This window comes from Strigops habroptila, chromosome 1 (genome assembly GCF_004027225.2).
Source record: "Strigops habroptila isolate Jane chromosome 1, bStrHab1.2.pri, whole genome shotgun sequence".
Taxonomy (NCBI): Eukaryota; Metazoa; Chordata; class Aves; order Psittaciformes; family Psittacidae; genus Strigops; species Strigops habroptila.
The window spans coordinates 108,503,941-108,520,670 of NC_044277.2; the positions used below are offsets into that span (position 1 = coordinate 108,503,941).

General features: G+C 39.8%; 1 protein-coding gene across 4 annotated transcripts in view; it reads right to left on the minus strand.

Moving 5' to 3' along the window:
* The window catches only part of ADARB2 (adenosine deaminase RNA specific B2 (inactive)), a 309,775-nt gene that overhangs the window by 53,873 nt on the left and 239,172 nt on the right, over window positions 1-16,730 (minus strand). For all 4 annotated transcript variants that reach the window (XM_030497240.1, XM_030497230.1, XM_030497258.1 and 1 more), the window contains one exon: window positions 7,437-7,551. In XM_030497240.1, the coding sequence (XP_030353100.1) occupies window positions 7,437-7,551 (115 nt within the window). The remainder of the gene's footprint in view (window positions 1-7,436; window positions 7,552-16,730) is intronic.

Here is a 16,730-nt window from a genome sequence, read left to right on the forward strand (position 1 = left end):
GAAGGTGAATCAGAAAACAGGGGCAAAACTGCTGAGGGCTTCAGAGGAGGGTAACCCAGCAGGAAAGAGTACAGAAATTACATGTATAAACCCTTCAAATGCAACACCTATGAATGTGGTGTAAGTACTTCAAGTCTCTGAAAGGTGCAAACCCCAGAAGAGAGGTGGGTACTAAATTAAGAGCAGTACAACTGAGGACCTGGGTTGAAATCACAGAAAATAAAAATCAGGCTGAATAACTGGTGAGAATTATTAACAATGAGATCCATTAGACTAGAATGGTCTCCCAAGGTAGCGTTGAAAGCCCCATTGCTAATTGATTCATTTAAATCTAGATCAGAAAAAGCACTTGGGAACACACCACAGGGAACAATCTTGTGCTTGAAGGGACACAGACTGGATGACTTAGTGGTCTTTCCTAGTTCTAATTTCTATGGTACATTTCTCTTGTCCCCTTAGTGGATAGAAAAAATGAAATCCCATCAGTTTTGCTTCTGAGGTGTTCAGAAGGAGACAGAGCTGTGCTGCAAGCACCAGCGCCCTTTGCCTTCCCTTCCTCTCCTCAATGTGGGTTTTCTGAAGGGAGAGGAGGGGCAGTCACCCCAGGCCCCTCCATGCAATCCCCATACCAAATCCATAAGGATTTTCTTATTAACCTAAATTGATACTGGAGAATCAGTGTTTTTTGAGGGTCCTTTCCTTTCATGTGAGTTTGAACACTTTTTCTAATCAGGAACAGAGCTGTGTAGGGACTTAGAGATAATTCTTAATTTTAAAGCAGGATTGAGCAGCATTTTTCCTGCCAGGTCCTGAGTGCAGATATCTGTGTTTCTCTAATAAATGCTGTGCCACTGATATCTGAGCATTAATTAAATTGACAGTCTTATATGCTAGTGAGATCTTTAATTGCAGTGAGGAAGGATGAAATCCTGAATGTGGATTTTGGCAGATAAGTACAGAAGGAATATGTTCTTTTCTTTTTTATCTTAAGTGTACTTGCATTTAAAAATATCTTCCTATGTGTTTTACTAGGTCAGTAAAGTAAAAGCAATGGTTGATGTCACCAAGCCTTTATTCACCCAAGAAACTTCTGGGTTTAGGATGAGATAGTCTTTTTGTATTGAGATTGGGACGATTTCCAGTTTGGCTTATCACGGAGCAGAATGCAAGTGTGAACTTGCTCCTTGCTTCAAGCAGAAGTTCCTATTTTTCATTTCCATGTTTTATGTTAATTATTATACCAATCCTTGTTGCCAATGCAACACAGAGCCAGGGCCTTGCCTGCATCCAGGTTTTGAGAGATGTCATTTACTATTTCGATCAGAAATGTTCTTTAAACAAGAACAAAAAGCTGAGTCCAGAGACAGTAAATGGTCTGGGATAAAAGGCTCATTGACTGAGAAGAGCCAGCTACTCTGAAATGGAAATCAGAACAACCAGTGGGCACAGCAAGGAAGAAGATGGGGCTTCCTGGAGCTGCCCAGAAAGCACCCGCAAGATGTGCTGGAGACACCTACAACTTGTGAAGCAGGTGGAAAATGGGGCTCAATTCCCTTCCCAGGTTGTCTCATTCTCCCCTGGGAGTGCCAAAAACTGCTGATATGAGAGGGGTGTTTTCCCCTCTTCTTGCTGAACCTGTGCTACCAAACGGCTAGGAGGACAGAGTCAGGTTAGTCGCCAACAGCAAGGAGGGGCTGAACGATGTGCTGGTTGGGGTGCTCACCTCCAAAAGTGAAGCCCTGGTTCTGTACTTACTCCCAGCTGGTGCATGATTTTGTCTTGTTTAGTGTAAAATATATGACCCAGCCTGGAGAGATGATATTGAACCTGTTTTTCCCCACTCAGTTGCAAGGCTACAAGGCTGTGGCCCATCTCATATTTTCTGTTTCTAAGTAATGTATATTCAACCATTTTCTGTTCCTTAACACTGATTTAACAGAAAAGAAACACTAAATGTTGCTCTTGTAGGGGGAGTACTTGCAGTGGCATGCCTAAGCCCATGTTTTAAAAGAAGTGATGAACCTGATGGAGTCACAGTTTTAACTGCAAAACCTCAGAGCTGAAATTTGGAAATCTAAATGTGTTGGGCAGCAGAAATCCTAGTCTGCCCATTATAGAACCACATTACAAAATCCAGGAATAGAGTTGCAGCTGTGGAAAAGGGATGTTCTTGTGGAGTTCAAAATTATTTAGACAGAATCTGAAGATTGTTGATTTAAGGTTTATAGCCAGAGGAAAACAAACATATGAGAGTGATATACATGGTTTCTAACTACATATCCATTTACCTATTTCAAAATATTTTCAGAAAACCTGTCATCTGATGGTGATGTGTCAACCTGGACACATGTAAGGAGTTGATATTGTTTCCAAGAATGTCAAATGACTTTGGGCCATGTCCTTAAAAGCATCATGCAACAGCAGGTGAAGAGACTTGATGAGATTTTCAAAAGTGTGTCAGCAGTTTGGGCACCCAGTTTTGATTTGGGGAATTTAAGTCTCGTTGAAACACAGAGTCTCACTGGGACCATGCATTTAGCATCCATCTAGCTATGCAAATGGGACCCAAAAGCCTAAATTACTCCCGTGGATCTCTTCTTGAAAGAATCTGCCCTGGGCACTAATCTGTAAATTATTCATAGTTCCTCTAACTGGTTTGGCTACTTGAATACAACCTGGGATGGAGCAGATTGATACTCTGCAGAGGGCCTGAATTTTTTTTCTGTATTTTACTAGTTTACAACTTTCTTATTTAAACTAAGGATTAGAAATCAATTGGCCATCAGTATTCCTGATTGCACTTTTAGACGTCAGGTTTTATGAGTCTTAATACGACTATAAAGATCCATGGAGACGTGTTGTCAACTTTGCTTTTTTCTGTTATTCCACTTAGCAATGATTAAGATCTGTTCCATGAGATACAGATGATAATTTCCCATCTTTTATCACAGCATGAAATTGCTATTTAGGGCTCTTTTGTCCAGTTCATCTTTATTTCATAGAAGATAACTGAGAAGACCTCCTTGTTTGTTTTTAACATCAAAATGATTGTCAGCCTAAAAAAAAAAAAAAAGGTAAGAGAGAAAATTGAAGTGAGAAATCAACTCAGAACCTTTTTCTATGAATGCCATGCTCCTGTGAAAAGGACTGAACTTTCTTAATGCTTCATTTTTAACAGAAAGCATGACAAAAAGTTCCTATCAGTATTTAAACTGCTAAGATTTGTCAAACACAAATGGGAAAATAGTGTTTAAATAGCAGTCTCATTTTGTCTGTAATGATTATGGGAGGAATTTTTTGCAAAGAGGACCTCAGCAATAATAGATCATCTCTGCACAGAGTGACAGGAATTCTTTACTGTGCCCAGTGATTTTGCGTAGAGCACAAATGTATGCCCATATCAGTTCAGAGCTGGCAAAGGCAAACTCTGTCTGTGGTGTAAATAAACAGTGCACATGCCACCAGCCTTTGGATAGCAGCACTCGGTGTGCAGCTCACACCTCTACCTCCCATCCCACACTGCTCTGCCATGGGGATTCCTATCTCCCAGCTCTGGGGGACAGGCAGCACTGTCCATGCTTTCTCCTCGATGATCTGTCCACCAATAAAGCCATCTGCCTTGCCTGGTGACCCGTGGAAGTCAAGTACACTCATGGGTTGAAGTAATTAAAGTTCATGGTTGCTTAGCAAGACAAATGCCGTAAACCCAAGTGTGTCCCCCTTCTCCTTCTTTCCCTGAACTTCTGCTGCTGACCACAACGGCCTATAGCATGGAATATCCTCTTCACCAGCTGGGAAAAGCTGTCCTGGCTATGTCCTCTCTTGCGCACCGTCTGCTGGGCATGGGGATGGGAGAGAGGGAGGAAGTCTTGACACTTTGCAAGCACTGTCCAGCAATAGCCAAAATATTGGTGTTATCAATCGTGTTTTGGCCACAAATGCAAAACACTCTGAGGAAGGTTAACTCCATGCATTACATGCTTGGATATGCATGTTCTGAGGTGATAGTTTGTGTCTGACATGATGTTAAGTGAACTGATATTCTTAATTTACCATATGTGAACCCATCATATATTCAGTGAAGTCAGGAGAACTACTGTGGATAATCACTATGCAATAAAACTTAGGTCCTCATAGTAATACTATGCTACAATAACAAGTATACTTATTATTCTACGTGAAGATATTCTGTGGGAATATGGCTTGCTGTACACGAAAGAAGTGAATGCAATCTCTTACTCAAACAATTTTTCCTAGAGTCAATCAAACAATTTTTGCTACAACAATCTTCTCTGGTTGTGTTAGAGGACTGGCAGATTTCAAATACATTTTAACTGGAGAACTGCTAAATAATTTACTCCAATTATTCCATCTTTTGAAACATTTAGTTCAAGATCTGTTATGTTAGGTTTTTATTATTATATTTAATTATTATATTACATCAGATATCATCACATCAGCTGGTATCTAGTGTGATAATTTGCTTTTAGGGCAGATTATTTCAAGGTTATCTTGATGTCTATTAATTGAATGTTTTGAAAACTTACTTTCACAAAAATGTAGAGATTTTAACTTATCGCAATTCAGAGCAAAGCATTGGACTGCCTGTTTTTCTGACTAGCAATTTATTACTGCAGAACATTCACAGTCAGTCAATAACATAATTTTCTACATTTTTTTCTTTCTCATACTTCAGAATTTGCCCTGGGTGCTAAAGCATAGTCAATTACACTGCCCAAATGTAACTCTTCTTGGTTTCCCTGGGAAATTGAAATGGCAGAAAAAAAAAGGTCAGAGTTCAGGAAAAGAAAACCAATCTAGCACACTTCTGTTTCGTCTGTAGAGATTTTGTATTATCTTAACAGCACTTATCACAGAATCACATTGTGCTTTTTACCAGCTTTGTCTGAGAACTGTACAAGCACAGATAAATCTGTTTCTACTCAGGATGACATTAAATTGAAATGAAGGTAAAAACAAATTAATTTTTGTCTGTTCTGGTTGTGTATAGTACCAAATGCAACAATTACCAGACATTTTTTTGTTGACGTCATTTGTAAATTGTTTGCAGAGATCCAAGGGATTTTCGGACAAATTCTATGTTAAAAACACAGGAAATTGGTACTTATTTGAGTGCTTGATGTGGAAAATCTGTCTGTGCCATTTTTGAACAGTGTGTTAAGATCCTTGCTACCCCTGGGAATGATGGTGGGGAACAGACCACAAATCTACAACTGTAGTACAGAAAATAATGACATAAATGGCAAATGATTAGTCTTGCAATGGCTGGCAGACATTCTTGTGCTGGAAAGAACTCAAATCTTCTTGGAGCATGTACCAAGATAAGGCTGTTTTTAGTTTTGTGTCTTCTGTGAATCACTTCATATCTGTGAGTTTCTTTTCTAGGCTCCAAAAAACCAGTAAGATATTGACACATTAGATAGCTGACAGATTGAAGGAATTCATAAAAGGGAATTCAGAATTAAAAAAAGAAGCCTTGAGGGAAATGTTTTGTGAACATAAGTAAAATTACACTTTGTCTTAATGCTGACTAAGATGAAATATGAAATACAAATGTGTAAAATACCACTAAATGCATGGGACTCATAAAAAACCATGGCGGGAGGGCACTTTCACCCCTTCCCCAAAGAAGAGACACAGTCAGCCCCAACTGCCCAGCAAAGGCTAGCAGGGCTCTGGTCATGCCCCTTCACACCCCTAGCACTGCACACAGTCAGTGTACAGTTTTGTCAAGTCACCTTTGGGTGACTTCTCTTCCCATATGGTGTGGAGTTTTAAACTGCTTCTATGGTGATATAGCAATGAGATTTCATTGGCTGCATCATGCTTTTTAAAGCAAGTCTAGGCCTGGGCTAAAGAATGCAGGAGCAGTACCCTGGCAAGGTAGAATGGGATGAAATTCTTACAGGCAAAATACACACTGAGTGTAAGAAAACTGAACAGGACACTGAGCTCAGTACAACCTCCTCTCAAAAAGTGGTAAAAGCAACAGTTCTTGCTTCGTGTAACTTAGCTTCTTCTAAAAGGCGTGTTTAAACATTCTTCCTTGTGGTCCTGCTTGGAAAGAGCTCCCCTACATAAATCAACAGCACTTTGTTTAAATCTGATGAGTGCCACAGTCAAGAAATCTGACTATGACAAAACAGTTGCTATGCTACATCTAGTATGCATCTTTCACATCCCAAAGTCAATCACATTCTCCCTTTTATTTTTCTTGGTACGGAACATGTCGCCTGTGGTCTATAGGATTTATAAACCATATTTTGTGTTTGTACAACACTGTGTCTGTGCAGCATTTAAAAAATGGAAGACTCATCCATTATTACAGATCCTAAAGTAATATAAAAAATAACTAACTAAAGCAGATTAAGCAAAATTATAACAAATCTAGCTAATGAGCAGTTCAGTTTCAACCAGAGGTCTAAAAGATTTTTAGGTGAACTTCTCTACTTTTCATTTCAGGAGAGGATTGCTTACTCTTTTCACATCAGAAAGGTGGAGAATAAGTTACTCTGCCCAGAACTCTTAGCTGTATTTAGGTTCTGTGGTTGGAAAAGATCCATCAGATAATACTGTCTCCATCCTGCTGCCTTGCAATATTCACGACCGTCCCTATTGAATCTAGCTAACGTAACTGTTGAAGGAATAAGACAAGCCTGGATGAATTATACATGCCTTTCCCCTCTGAGCTTATTGTCTCATTTCTAAACTCAACCCACTGCACCATGTGTCTGAGTGAGAATGAAGTTTATGGCAGCATCTCCACTGCTGACATGCTCATAAATACTCAGGTGCCCCAAATGACGTATGGTCACAGAGAAAGAAGACTGTCTATGCAACAGTTTCATCAAAGGATTAAAGATTTCTGTATAGTGTGTGTCCATCAGTTACATCTTAACAGGAGTATCAAATTTTGGCCCTGCTGATAAGCATTTCCCATGCTTTGAGCTGAGCAGAACTAAAACTATGCATGAACTAGGTTTATTTTATTTGATTGGAAAGGAAATGGGCTGAGATTTGCTTTTGCTGTCAGTCTAAAATAAGGTTTATGGTTGTCTTGCACAACAAGAACTTGGTGTTTCCAGATCTAAAAGTGTAATTAATATATGATACAACTTTTAATCGATAACTAAAACCCTCCATTTATTAGGAAATGCAAAATTAGACAGGTCTGCATTTTGTCCTGTAGACAAAGCAATGGAGCGACATATTTATGAACAAATCTTTACCTCTGTTGTCAATATCTTATGTGGGAACTTACTTGAGGTGTAAATATTTAATGCTTCTTTTTTCTGCATTACTATTTATTTTTCTGTGTGGGAGTAAAGGTATCCTTCAGTACTGTGGACCAGATAAATAATGTATTACTTAGTCATGAAAAATGCCAGAGGAAAATAAATAAGAGCATCTCTTACCTTTGGTCATCACAATGCCTGCAAGAGTTTTGTGGCGTGCATGCATGGAAGTGAAATTGTCTGTCAGCTCCTGGAACTTCTGTGCAACCATTTGGTATACGGAGTCGGCAAAATCCTGAAAGACACAGTCAGAAAGAAATTTTTTCACTTCTTTGATTGAGGAGCCTGGGAGTTTCTGCAGATTAGTCACCTGCTGTCAACTGCTGAGAGGTCCCTTTTAGAATTAGACACCACCTACCTGAGCATAGATAAAAGGAGTATCTCTCTGCCGACTACCCACATCACCTTCAGAAATGGCCAAATTAACTGAATTAAAGCTAGAGAGCCATATAGACTAGGATTAGTGGTGAAAGATTTCACAGTTGAATTTTTTTCAGCCTCCTAGATACTGGTCCAGGACCAGTTCACAGGAAATTTGTTGGTCCTTAAAGCATTTTATTGTAGTGAGCTCAAGAGGTGAATGCGTGTGTCCCACCAAACCACTTATTTCCCTAAGCCCACTGAAGATTTCCACAAGCCTACTGAAGCCTGAGAGCTGAGCTGAGGCTGAGGCCTGATTTATAGGTAGGGATCACATGTTTCTGCTTTCAAGGTAAGTTTTTAATGACTCACAGCTACTGAGGTGAAACGGTCAGCTCAGGAATCTTGGCTATGTTTAATGCCACCTCAACAGCCATTGGGAGGAAGGCAAGGGGAACCTCTGCTTGCACATCCTACCAAAGATGTTGCTTGCACAAGTTCACTGGTGTGCAGTAGTGCCGAGGGGCTGGTCTGCCAGGTCTCCTCCTGAGCACAGCAGCTTTGCTGAAAGGTCAAATTTCCCCATGGATTAGGCTCTAGAGACTGTGTGGTCTGAACCCTCAGGTATGAGTGGGTCCAGTCACCAGGGAGAGCCTTGGGAAGCAGGTTACTGAAGCCAAGCAGGGTAAAAGGTCTGAAAAGTGAATTCTGCAGACTGTCTATGGATGAATGTGAACCTAAACCAGCCCTGGTGCTCCTGAGAACACTGCTACTTTGACTGCTTCCATGCTGCAGTGTTTAGTATCTTTTCATTTACTTAATCTCTGCACTTTGTTTGGAACAGAGCTTTTTAAGCATGCATTGGAGATAAGTCAGAGGAATGCTCTTTGTGAGCATGAGTTGTTCTTAAAGTGCTTTGCAAGTCTGAATATAATACAGCAAGATCCAAAGGATATTTTTTTTTTTTTTTAAGCTATATGATTTCTTGTGGGAAACCAGTCTGTTCCTACAAATCTTTCCAGTCGCAGTTCCTGGGGGCTGGAGCTTACTTTGGGCTGCTGACAGGAGACCTCCTGGCATCCTGTAATCTGGTTAGCCCCAAGTGATTGTGCCTTTGTTAGGAAAAGTAGCTTGACCAAGCAACAACTCCATTTTTTCTCCTGGTGCTGGGCCAAGCTACCTAGGGGGAGGTCCTGGTAAAACAGGTCCCCTTGAATTCACTTGGTTTCTCTAAGTGGGTTCATGGCTGAATCTGATATTCAGCCACCCTCACCCTGAAAGATCCACAGACACGCAGAAGTAAAAATGTATTTAAGAAGATCATATCCATACTTTTTCTCCCAGAACTGTTAAGGGTGATGAAAACATGTTGATGAAAACACAGTATTTTAAATTGGGAGAATACACAGCTATTTTTCAGAGGAAAGCAGATTCTAATTCACAAATATTATCAGTAATACTACTGCCACTGAGAGCCTCTGCAGGCTGTACACCATATGTTTCTACAGTTTGTTGCAGAAAGTCAGCTTAATTCTTAACATTATTATAGCAAATATAAAAAATCTAATTAGATGAAACATAACAACAGTTATGCAACCCCCTTTTCATAAAACCTGGAATATTTTTTCCACATGTAATCCATATGATTGTAATTTTTTCAAATACATAGAGGATAGGATTTCTTTGACACAATATTTTTCATTTGTTTTGCTAAATGCAACTTTCCAAGGTTTTGGTCTGGGAACAAACATTTGCCCCAAAAGACAGTTTAATATAAGATGGAACAAAATATGCTGGCTTGTTGCAAAAGAAGGAAAGAGGCATATAAACCTTTTATGGGAGATGCATGTAAAATCCTACACTAGTATTAGATGAAAACTCAGAAAAATTATCAAGAACAGTTTGACAGTTCCTAAATGGAATTTCACTTTGACTGCATTTATACCTCTTCTAATCTAATTGTCCACAACAACCATGTGAGCAAGGTATTGCTCATACAGTGCTTCTGAAGGATGAATTTTGGGTCAATTCTCATTTGTCAAGCATCAAGGTACCCTTGTGATATAAATGCAATTATAGTTGCTTTACAGATGAATGAATGAAGGCACTAAAAGAGTGAGGGACTGGTCCGGGGAATAGGACGGAGCTGAGCACAGCCAGGTGTTCTGATTTCCTGATGCTCTGGTTAAGTGCTCAGTGCTCGAACACTGACTGTCTTTCATAATGTGAAAGTTTGTTTCTAAACGTGTTTTCCCTACTGAAGAGTGGCTTCATCCATAACGGAAAACTAAAGTGTATTTACAGGACTGGTATAACTGGGCCCCATATGGTGGACTAAAAATATGATCAGCTTTATTTAGTCTAGAAAGAAAAAAAGAGTCTCTCAATAAAACTATCTGCACCACCACTTAAAAAAAAGAATCCAATCGTAAATTTTGTCTCCTGTGGTACTGCAGTCCAATCCATGCCTGCATTTCTAGCGTACCCTCCAAATCTGCATCCCAGGGCATTTTGCGCTCATTAAGAGTTAATTAGCTTAGAGGCACATACAATTCCTAAAAGAATCATTTTAAAAATGCTAAATAGAACAAATAACTTTTAACTTTGGATTTAGAAGTCCCCACAGTCAGAGCTTTCTTTACTTCATTTGGCAGTAGGTTCCAAAGCCAGAGAGTAAAGAGACTCACTAAAGGCAAAATAACGACATGACTTCAGATAACATTTAGGAACGATAAGGAATTCGACATTTTCTGATCTCAAGGAGTGACCTGGGACATGAAAGAACAGCAAATCCATTAAACGTGAAGCCTCTTAGCTAAAATAAGTCAGGCGAATATTTTTAGTCTTGAATCTGTTGTCTAAAAGGATGGCAGTGAAACTAATAGAAGCAAAGGAGTGACATACATGAATGGATGTAGGATGCCAGAAAAACAACCAGAAACATAGTGTCTAATCTGAGAGGTTGTTTATAGGCTATTTTATTGCCCTAAGTTTCCAAATGGATATTCCAAAGTAAAATGGAAAAGAAGAAAAGGAGCAGTCTATTTTTGCAGGTGGAGAAAAGTAAGAAGTCAAGAGATGCATGGCTCAGCCCTGTAAGAGATTTGATACCCTGGTGGCAGAGCTGGGCATGGTGTTGGATTCCTGACCTATACCCACATTACAAAAAGCATAGCATGCTGCCTTCCCCTCTAATACATACCAGAGCTGTTATTTGGCTTGACACAGTCATGTGCTCAGTGACAGTATTTCTGCCTATTTAAAGCCTATTTAGACTGATTGTCAATGCTTCTATGAAACCAAAACTGGCTACAAACGTATCTAAGACATACAGGACAGATAAAGTGGAAATAAGAATTGGTATACGTATTCCTGCTCAGTTTAGTATCAGAGACTTCATTTCAGAGATTTTCTTGCTTTACTTTTAAACGATAATCCTAGGCTGTTAGAAGTTATATATCCAGATGATCATTCCTGATAGGATATAACCAGAAAAAGCCAACTATTGGTGGCTATTGTGGGCCTGGTTAAACTTTTAGGATACAAACTAGACCGTGTTACCTGCCATCAGAAATAACTTAAAAAACATACACAAAAGGAACCATTCTTTTGTTATTCTCTACAATCAAAACAATCTTGGAGAAAAGTTGTGTTTGGTGATACCACAGTTCCTACTACCAGGTATGAGTGAAAACAAAACTATTCATCTGGAGTAAATACAAGAGCCAACAATACCTTTGCAGCTTCTGAACAACTATCAGGTTGGTAGTAGAAAAAAGGAAAAATTCAGACAATGGGTGGGTGTGTGTTGGGATGAAAAAACACAACTCTGGGGAAGAACTGCCCTACAGGTACTGAGTTTCAAACTCCCCTGCTTTGGTTTGCCTGCTATCAAAATCTTATCCTTCATAAATCTTCACATAGGTTGTTGTGTACAAACACTATTTTTCTCAGAGACAATTTCTTTGAGATCAAAACTTTGGTTTTGCTTACACAGTGAGTGATAGGAGTAAGGCAAACAAGACTGCTAGACCCAAACCGAGGGGCAAATCTGCTCTTGGTTGCACTCAAACCATACATACTACCTAAATGGAAGCAACAGTTACTTGTTCAGGTGCCTGGCAGAAGAAAGAAAACATAATGCTAAACTGTCAACTAAATGCTGACTGTGAAAAAAGGCAGCGAGATCCTGCAGTACTTAATGAGTTATATTTTAGCATATATAAGGAGGCTGGAAAAATGAAAAATAGATGTCATTACTAATAAAACTTCACTATGTTGTCTGAAATATTCATCTGACCTTGATTACCATATCAAATTACTAGTGTTACTCACAAAGGAAAATCAAACTTCAGATCATACTATTACAGAACCAGAAACTTTTAGTAATTTCTCAGCACTAATATTTCAAATGGTATAAATAATTAAATGTGTTCAAGTTTGCAATGGGAGTCTTCAGGGTAAAACTGACATTCAACAGGAGTAGTAAGGATATTAAAATCAATAGATTATAAAAGAGAAAGCCTTTAGTAAACATTTTCTATTGAAATCCTGTCTTAGGGTTTATAGGGTTGAAATATCAAAAAGGTTAGATTTGCATATGGATGAGAAGAAATACTCTGCTATACAGATATCACCAAGGGCTCTGTTTCTCCTGTCTCCCAAGTACTTTATTTTCCAGAAAATCACTGACATTTGGGGGGTAAATGTTGAACACAATGAATGGGGATCAGGTTGAATTAAGTTCACAACTCTCTCCACAGATAAAACGAGATGCACACCTAGTTCTTTTTACTGGTCGAGGGGGAAACACTCACTCGTTGACAGCGGGAGTTTGTATTTTTTCCTAGACTCTTACTGTCTAAATGGGAGGGGAGGAAAAGTCAGCACAGAGAATATCAGTCCTTAGGTACTGCTCCTGGACAGGATGTGTAGCAAATTGCTACACAACACAGTTTTTCTCAGGCTTGTAAATAAGTTTGCTGTAACTAGTTGGAGATTCATTGCTAAGTGATTGTACCCTGGAGCCAATGAATTAGTCAGGCTCTTCCCAGGTACTACATCATCTTCAGGATGCAGCCTGAAGAAGAGGAATTGCTGAGGGTCATGGGCTGCCCTCCACTATCAGTCTTCTAGCATCAATTTAACAACAGGAGCTCCTTCAGCACAGTGGAAAGGGCTGAACAAGGACCTAGAGGAATGGGCGGGCAGGGGTGACCTGGGGAAGGAGAGGACAAGGGGTCACAGGGAGTGGGTTGCAGGCTGGCTTTATTCCTTGCCCTGCTTCCTAGTAGTCTCCATGCTTTGTCATGAGTTGGACTTCTCCAGAGATAAAAGGGGATGGTTTTTAGGCATCTCTCAAAGGAATGGTCAGGCAAGAGCGTTGATGGTGGTGAGACACTCCAAGCAGGTATATGCACTGACTTCACCCGGGCTGGAGGCTGCAGTCCACAGCCCATTATAACTCAGCCTTCCTTCAGCGTGCACAGGCATTTACAGGGTATTACTCAAAGAACAAGGCACTGCCAGGGAATTCAATGTGGTTCTTTCCTTGGGATGTGCAGTAATTATTTCTCTCTGATCATAACTCCTACAGTATCGATCATTTTGTCTGTTTTTAGCTTATCCCTCAAGGCCAGTGTATATGGGCTTTGTTTTATCTTAGATAGAGGTGGTTTTATTTTGTCTGGCTATACGTTTTCATTTAGCTGACTGCATTTGTATATCTGATGTACATCCTGATTCAGAGAGGTCTTCTCAGAGGGGATTGAGCATGTGCTGTCCAAGCAGAAGCTGGGTATACATTCCCACACTGAGCTTCTAATGAAAACTCCAGTAATGCACTTCTGACACCGAATATCCTCACAGTTTTCTTATCAAGATTGATGGGGAAGATCAACTGCTCCTATTGATTCTGTCAAAAGAATTGCTTTCACCAAACCTGCCATCTGTTCACAGTCCTATTACAACATTTTAGCTACATATGATGCTGAGCTACCACCATGAATTCCTTATTTCTGTAATGATCAAATGTACCAAATCTTCTCTGCATTCATGAAGGCTCCTCAGTGGTTCAGCTGATCTCAGCTGACTTGGCCAACTCGTCTGGACTGTGCAATGGGTTCCTGGGCTCAGAGAGATTATTTGCTGCCTACTTCCCTCTCTTCCTCTCACCCTGGCTGGAGGCTGATTGCTCTGTGAATTTCCTAAGCCCCACAAAACATATTTGCCTCGCCTCCGTTGTTTATATCATTAGTGATCATTTACTAAATATCAGCACTGTGCTGGCTGCTGCATGAGGCAGACTTTGAAGTTAGCCCCTCTGTGACAGGCAGAAGAATAACAAAATGCCCTGAAAGATCCCAGAATGGGAGTCAGAATAGAAAATTCCTTCTCCCACCCATTCGTTTTTGGGGTTTCCCAGTAAACCTAGGGTTTTATGAAAATGATAGCCACTGCCTGTCCTGGGGTTGGGAGCATGCATTGAGAAATTAAGATGAGACAAAGGTGGGGTGGGAGGGTTAGTTAAGGTCCATTTTTAGTAAATATCAGCACCTTTATGCCTGGGAGGCTTCTCAATGACTTCTTTAGGTTTAGATTCCACCCTGTTCTAATGAATGTGTGGTCTGCTGAAAAACATTTAATCAGATTTTGATGAATTGTTCATATATACAGCATATGCTCCAGCAATGATTAAAGACTGCAGGAGGCTTCCCACTTGTGGTGTTCCTTGAGTGTCTAAATGCAAGCTGGAAGTCCTCCATTTCATCTGAAACTTTTTTACTAGAGAACATAAAAGTCTCCCAGTAAACTGCTTTAAATCTCTTCAGTGAGATTTTCAGTCGTGACTGGCAAAGAGGTACTGTACCACTGTTTGTAGAACTCTTTCTTAAATGTACAATTTTTTCACACAAATATCAAGGCTGAAATGGAGGGGTGGGCACCAAGTTTTACTGGGGCATTTGGGGAGGGAGGGACAAATTTAGAAACTGATAGCTATGATGTGAGTTCTGCTTAATGAAAAAGCTCCTGAATTTGTTTGAGTATCGCTACTACTATGTGATCCCATAAATGAGTTTAATCAATGTTAAATATTGCAAAAGAAATTTGTAGCACCAGTAGGAAGTACAAAGATCAAATGGGAATTTATTCTACAAGCTCAGTGTGGAAAAAAAACCAACAGTCTGTTTTCTCAATATATCCCTTGACTACAGGGAATCAATCAAACTTAATATAATGTATCTTTTTATTTGTTTCAGAAACCCCTGGAGTGACTGAAAGAAAATAGAACACACAAAATAAGCATACAATTGAAAAAGGAAAGGCTGTCAAATCCAAATGCTCCAGCTCCTCCAAAAAGTACGGTTTTCTATTTAGTAGGAAAACATTTTGTATGTAGGTTTAATTAGAATCTTTAAATTCACATTAGTGTGTTAATGCTGGGATGCTAACATATGAGCCCCTCTATTTGAGGTTGATTCATTGCTGTCTGCATTCATCTTGCTCTAAAAGGATGCTACCAATAAGTACCATTTCAATGAATTTAGAGGAAACAAGCTTTTCCACTGACATGAACAGTTGTTCCCTAAAGGAGGCCATGCTAAGTTTCCAGCTTTGCTTCTTCTGAGTACAGCTCTGCATTTATCGCTGCAGTAATGAAGAACGTCCATACCAATTCTGCAGAATCATTCTTGAAGTCAATACTGCACCTGCTAACAAATGCCAGAAAGGAGGGGTTGTTTGTTTGCCTTTTTCCTTTTCTTTTACTGATCTTTAATCCAAAAGCCGCCTTCCTACAGAGGCACACATAAGGTTGGCTGCAAGTGCTGAATAATTCAAAACAATGAAGTAGTTGTTCGCTTTGCAGCCTTGTGCCTGCTTTAGGACAAGCCTCAGGTGTCAAGCTGTTGTACACTACAGATATTAAATTAGCACGAATGGGTTTTCTTTAACTAGATAAAAGCTCTATAAAGCCACCAGTGCCTAGGAATAGCTAACTCTGTAAAAAGGCTTTTATGGTCTCTATAAACCCCTAGATTTTAGCTTCATATTATGAGCCATCTCTCTTTAATAAAATAAATGTTTTATCTGAGAAATGCCTTTTCAGTTTTCTGTTTCCTCACTTTATCTTTCTTAGGTGCATTAAACCAAATATCTTTTGGAAACCAACAGTGGCAGAACCCTCACCACATACAATACTCTTGGCTGTTCGAGATCTGGTCTCTTCCCACAGTCTAACCAGTTAGCAGCTCTTGGGTAAACATTTAAAACAGGGAGAGAACAGTGCTTGCTCAAATCTCTTGAGCATCACTTTGAAAATCTATGCCTGCGTGTTCATGGTTCTCATTAAGGGGCTGTGCTATTAAGAGCCCTCCCCATAACACATATGCTTTGTTAGATAAAGCAGGGTGCAGGCAGTGTCCAAAACAAATTTAATCTATTCTGAACTGCTGATCCCAGCAAGGCACTGCATGATTCAACTTTCTGAATCACTGCAGAGCAAGGCATATAATACCCTGCATGGCAATTACTATATAGACATTGGAATTTTTCTTTTCTTGTTGTTAAAGATCTTGCTGTCATTTGCTGTAATGATTCTTAAAATCTGCCTGTAACCTTGCTAACAACCTTTTCTTTGGCTGGGAGGGGTGGTAAGGAAATCTGCATTTCTTGTTACCTCACCCTTCTCTGGGCTTCTCCTCAAATGTGTAATTAGCACGGACAGTTCTCATCATCTGTGGTGGCTTTGTGCCAGGACAAGAAGAACTGTGGTTTCGGCTGAATCCCAATTGCCATTCAGGCACTCAACAGAGCCATTTGGGAGTGATGTGTGCCTGGGGCCAGGGCTAACCAATCCCTCCCTGACTTACTGTCTCTTACTGGACAAACACAATCAATTAACATAACACTGCTGAAATTAAGGAAGAGTTTTACTGTGTTGTATCTGCTGAGAACCTGCATCTGAAAATTCAGCATTACTTTTAGCCCATGCTCTAAAACCCAAATATCACTTCTCCATCACTCTCCCTTCTATCTCCTGTCAAGAAGCTCCTA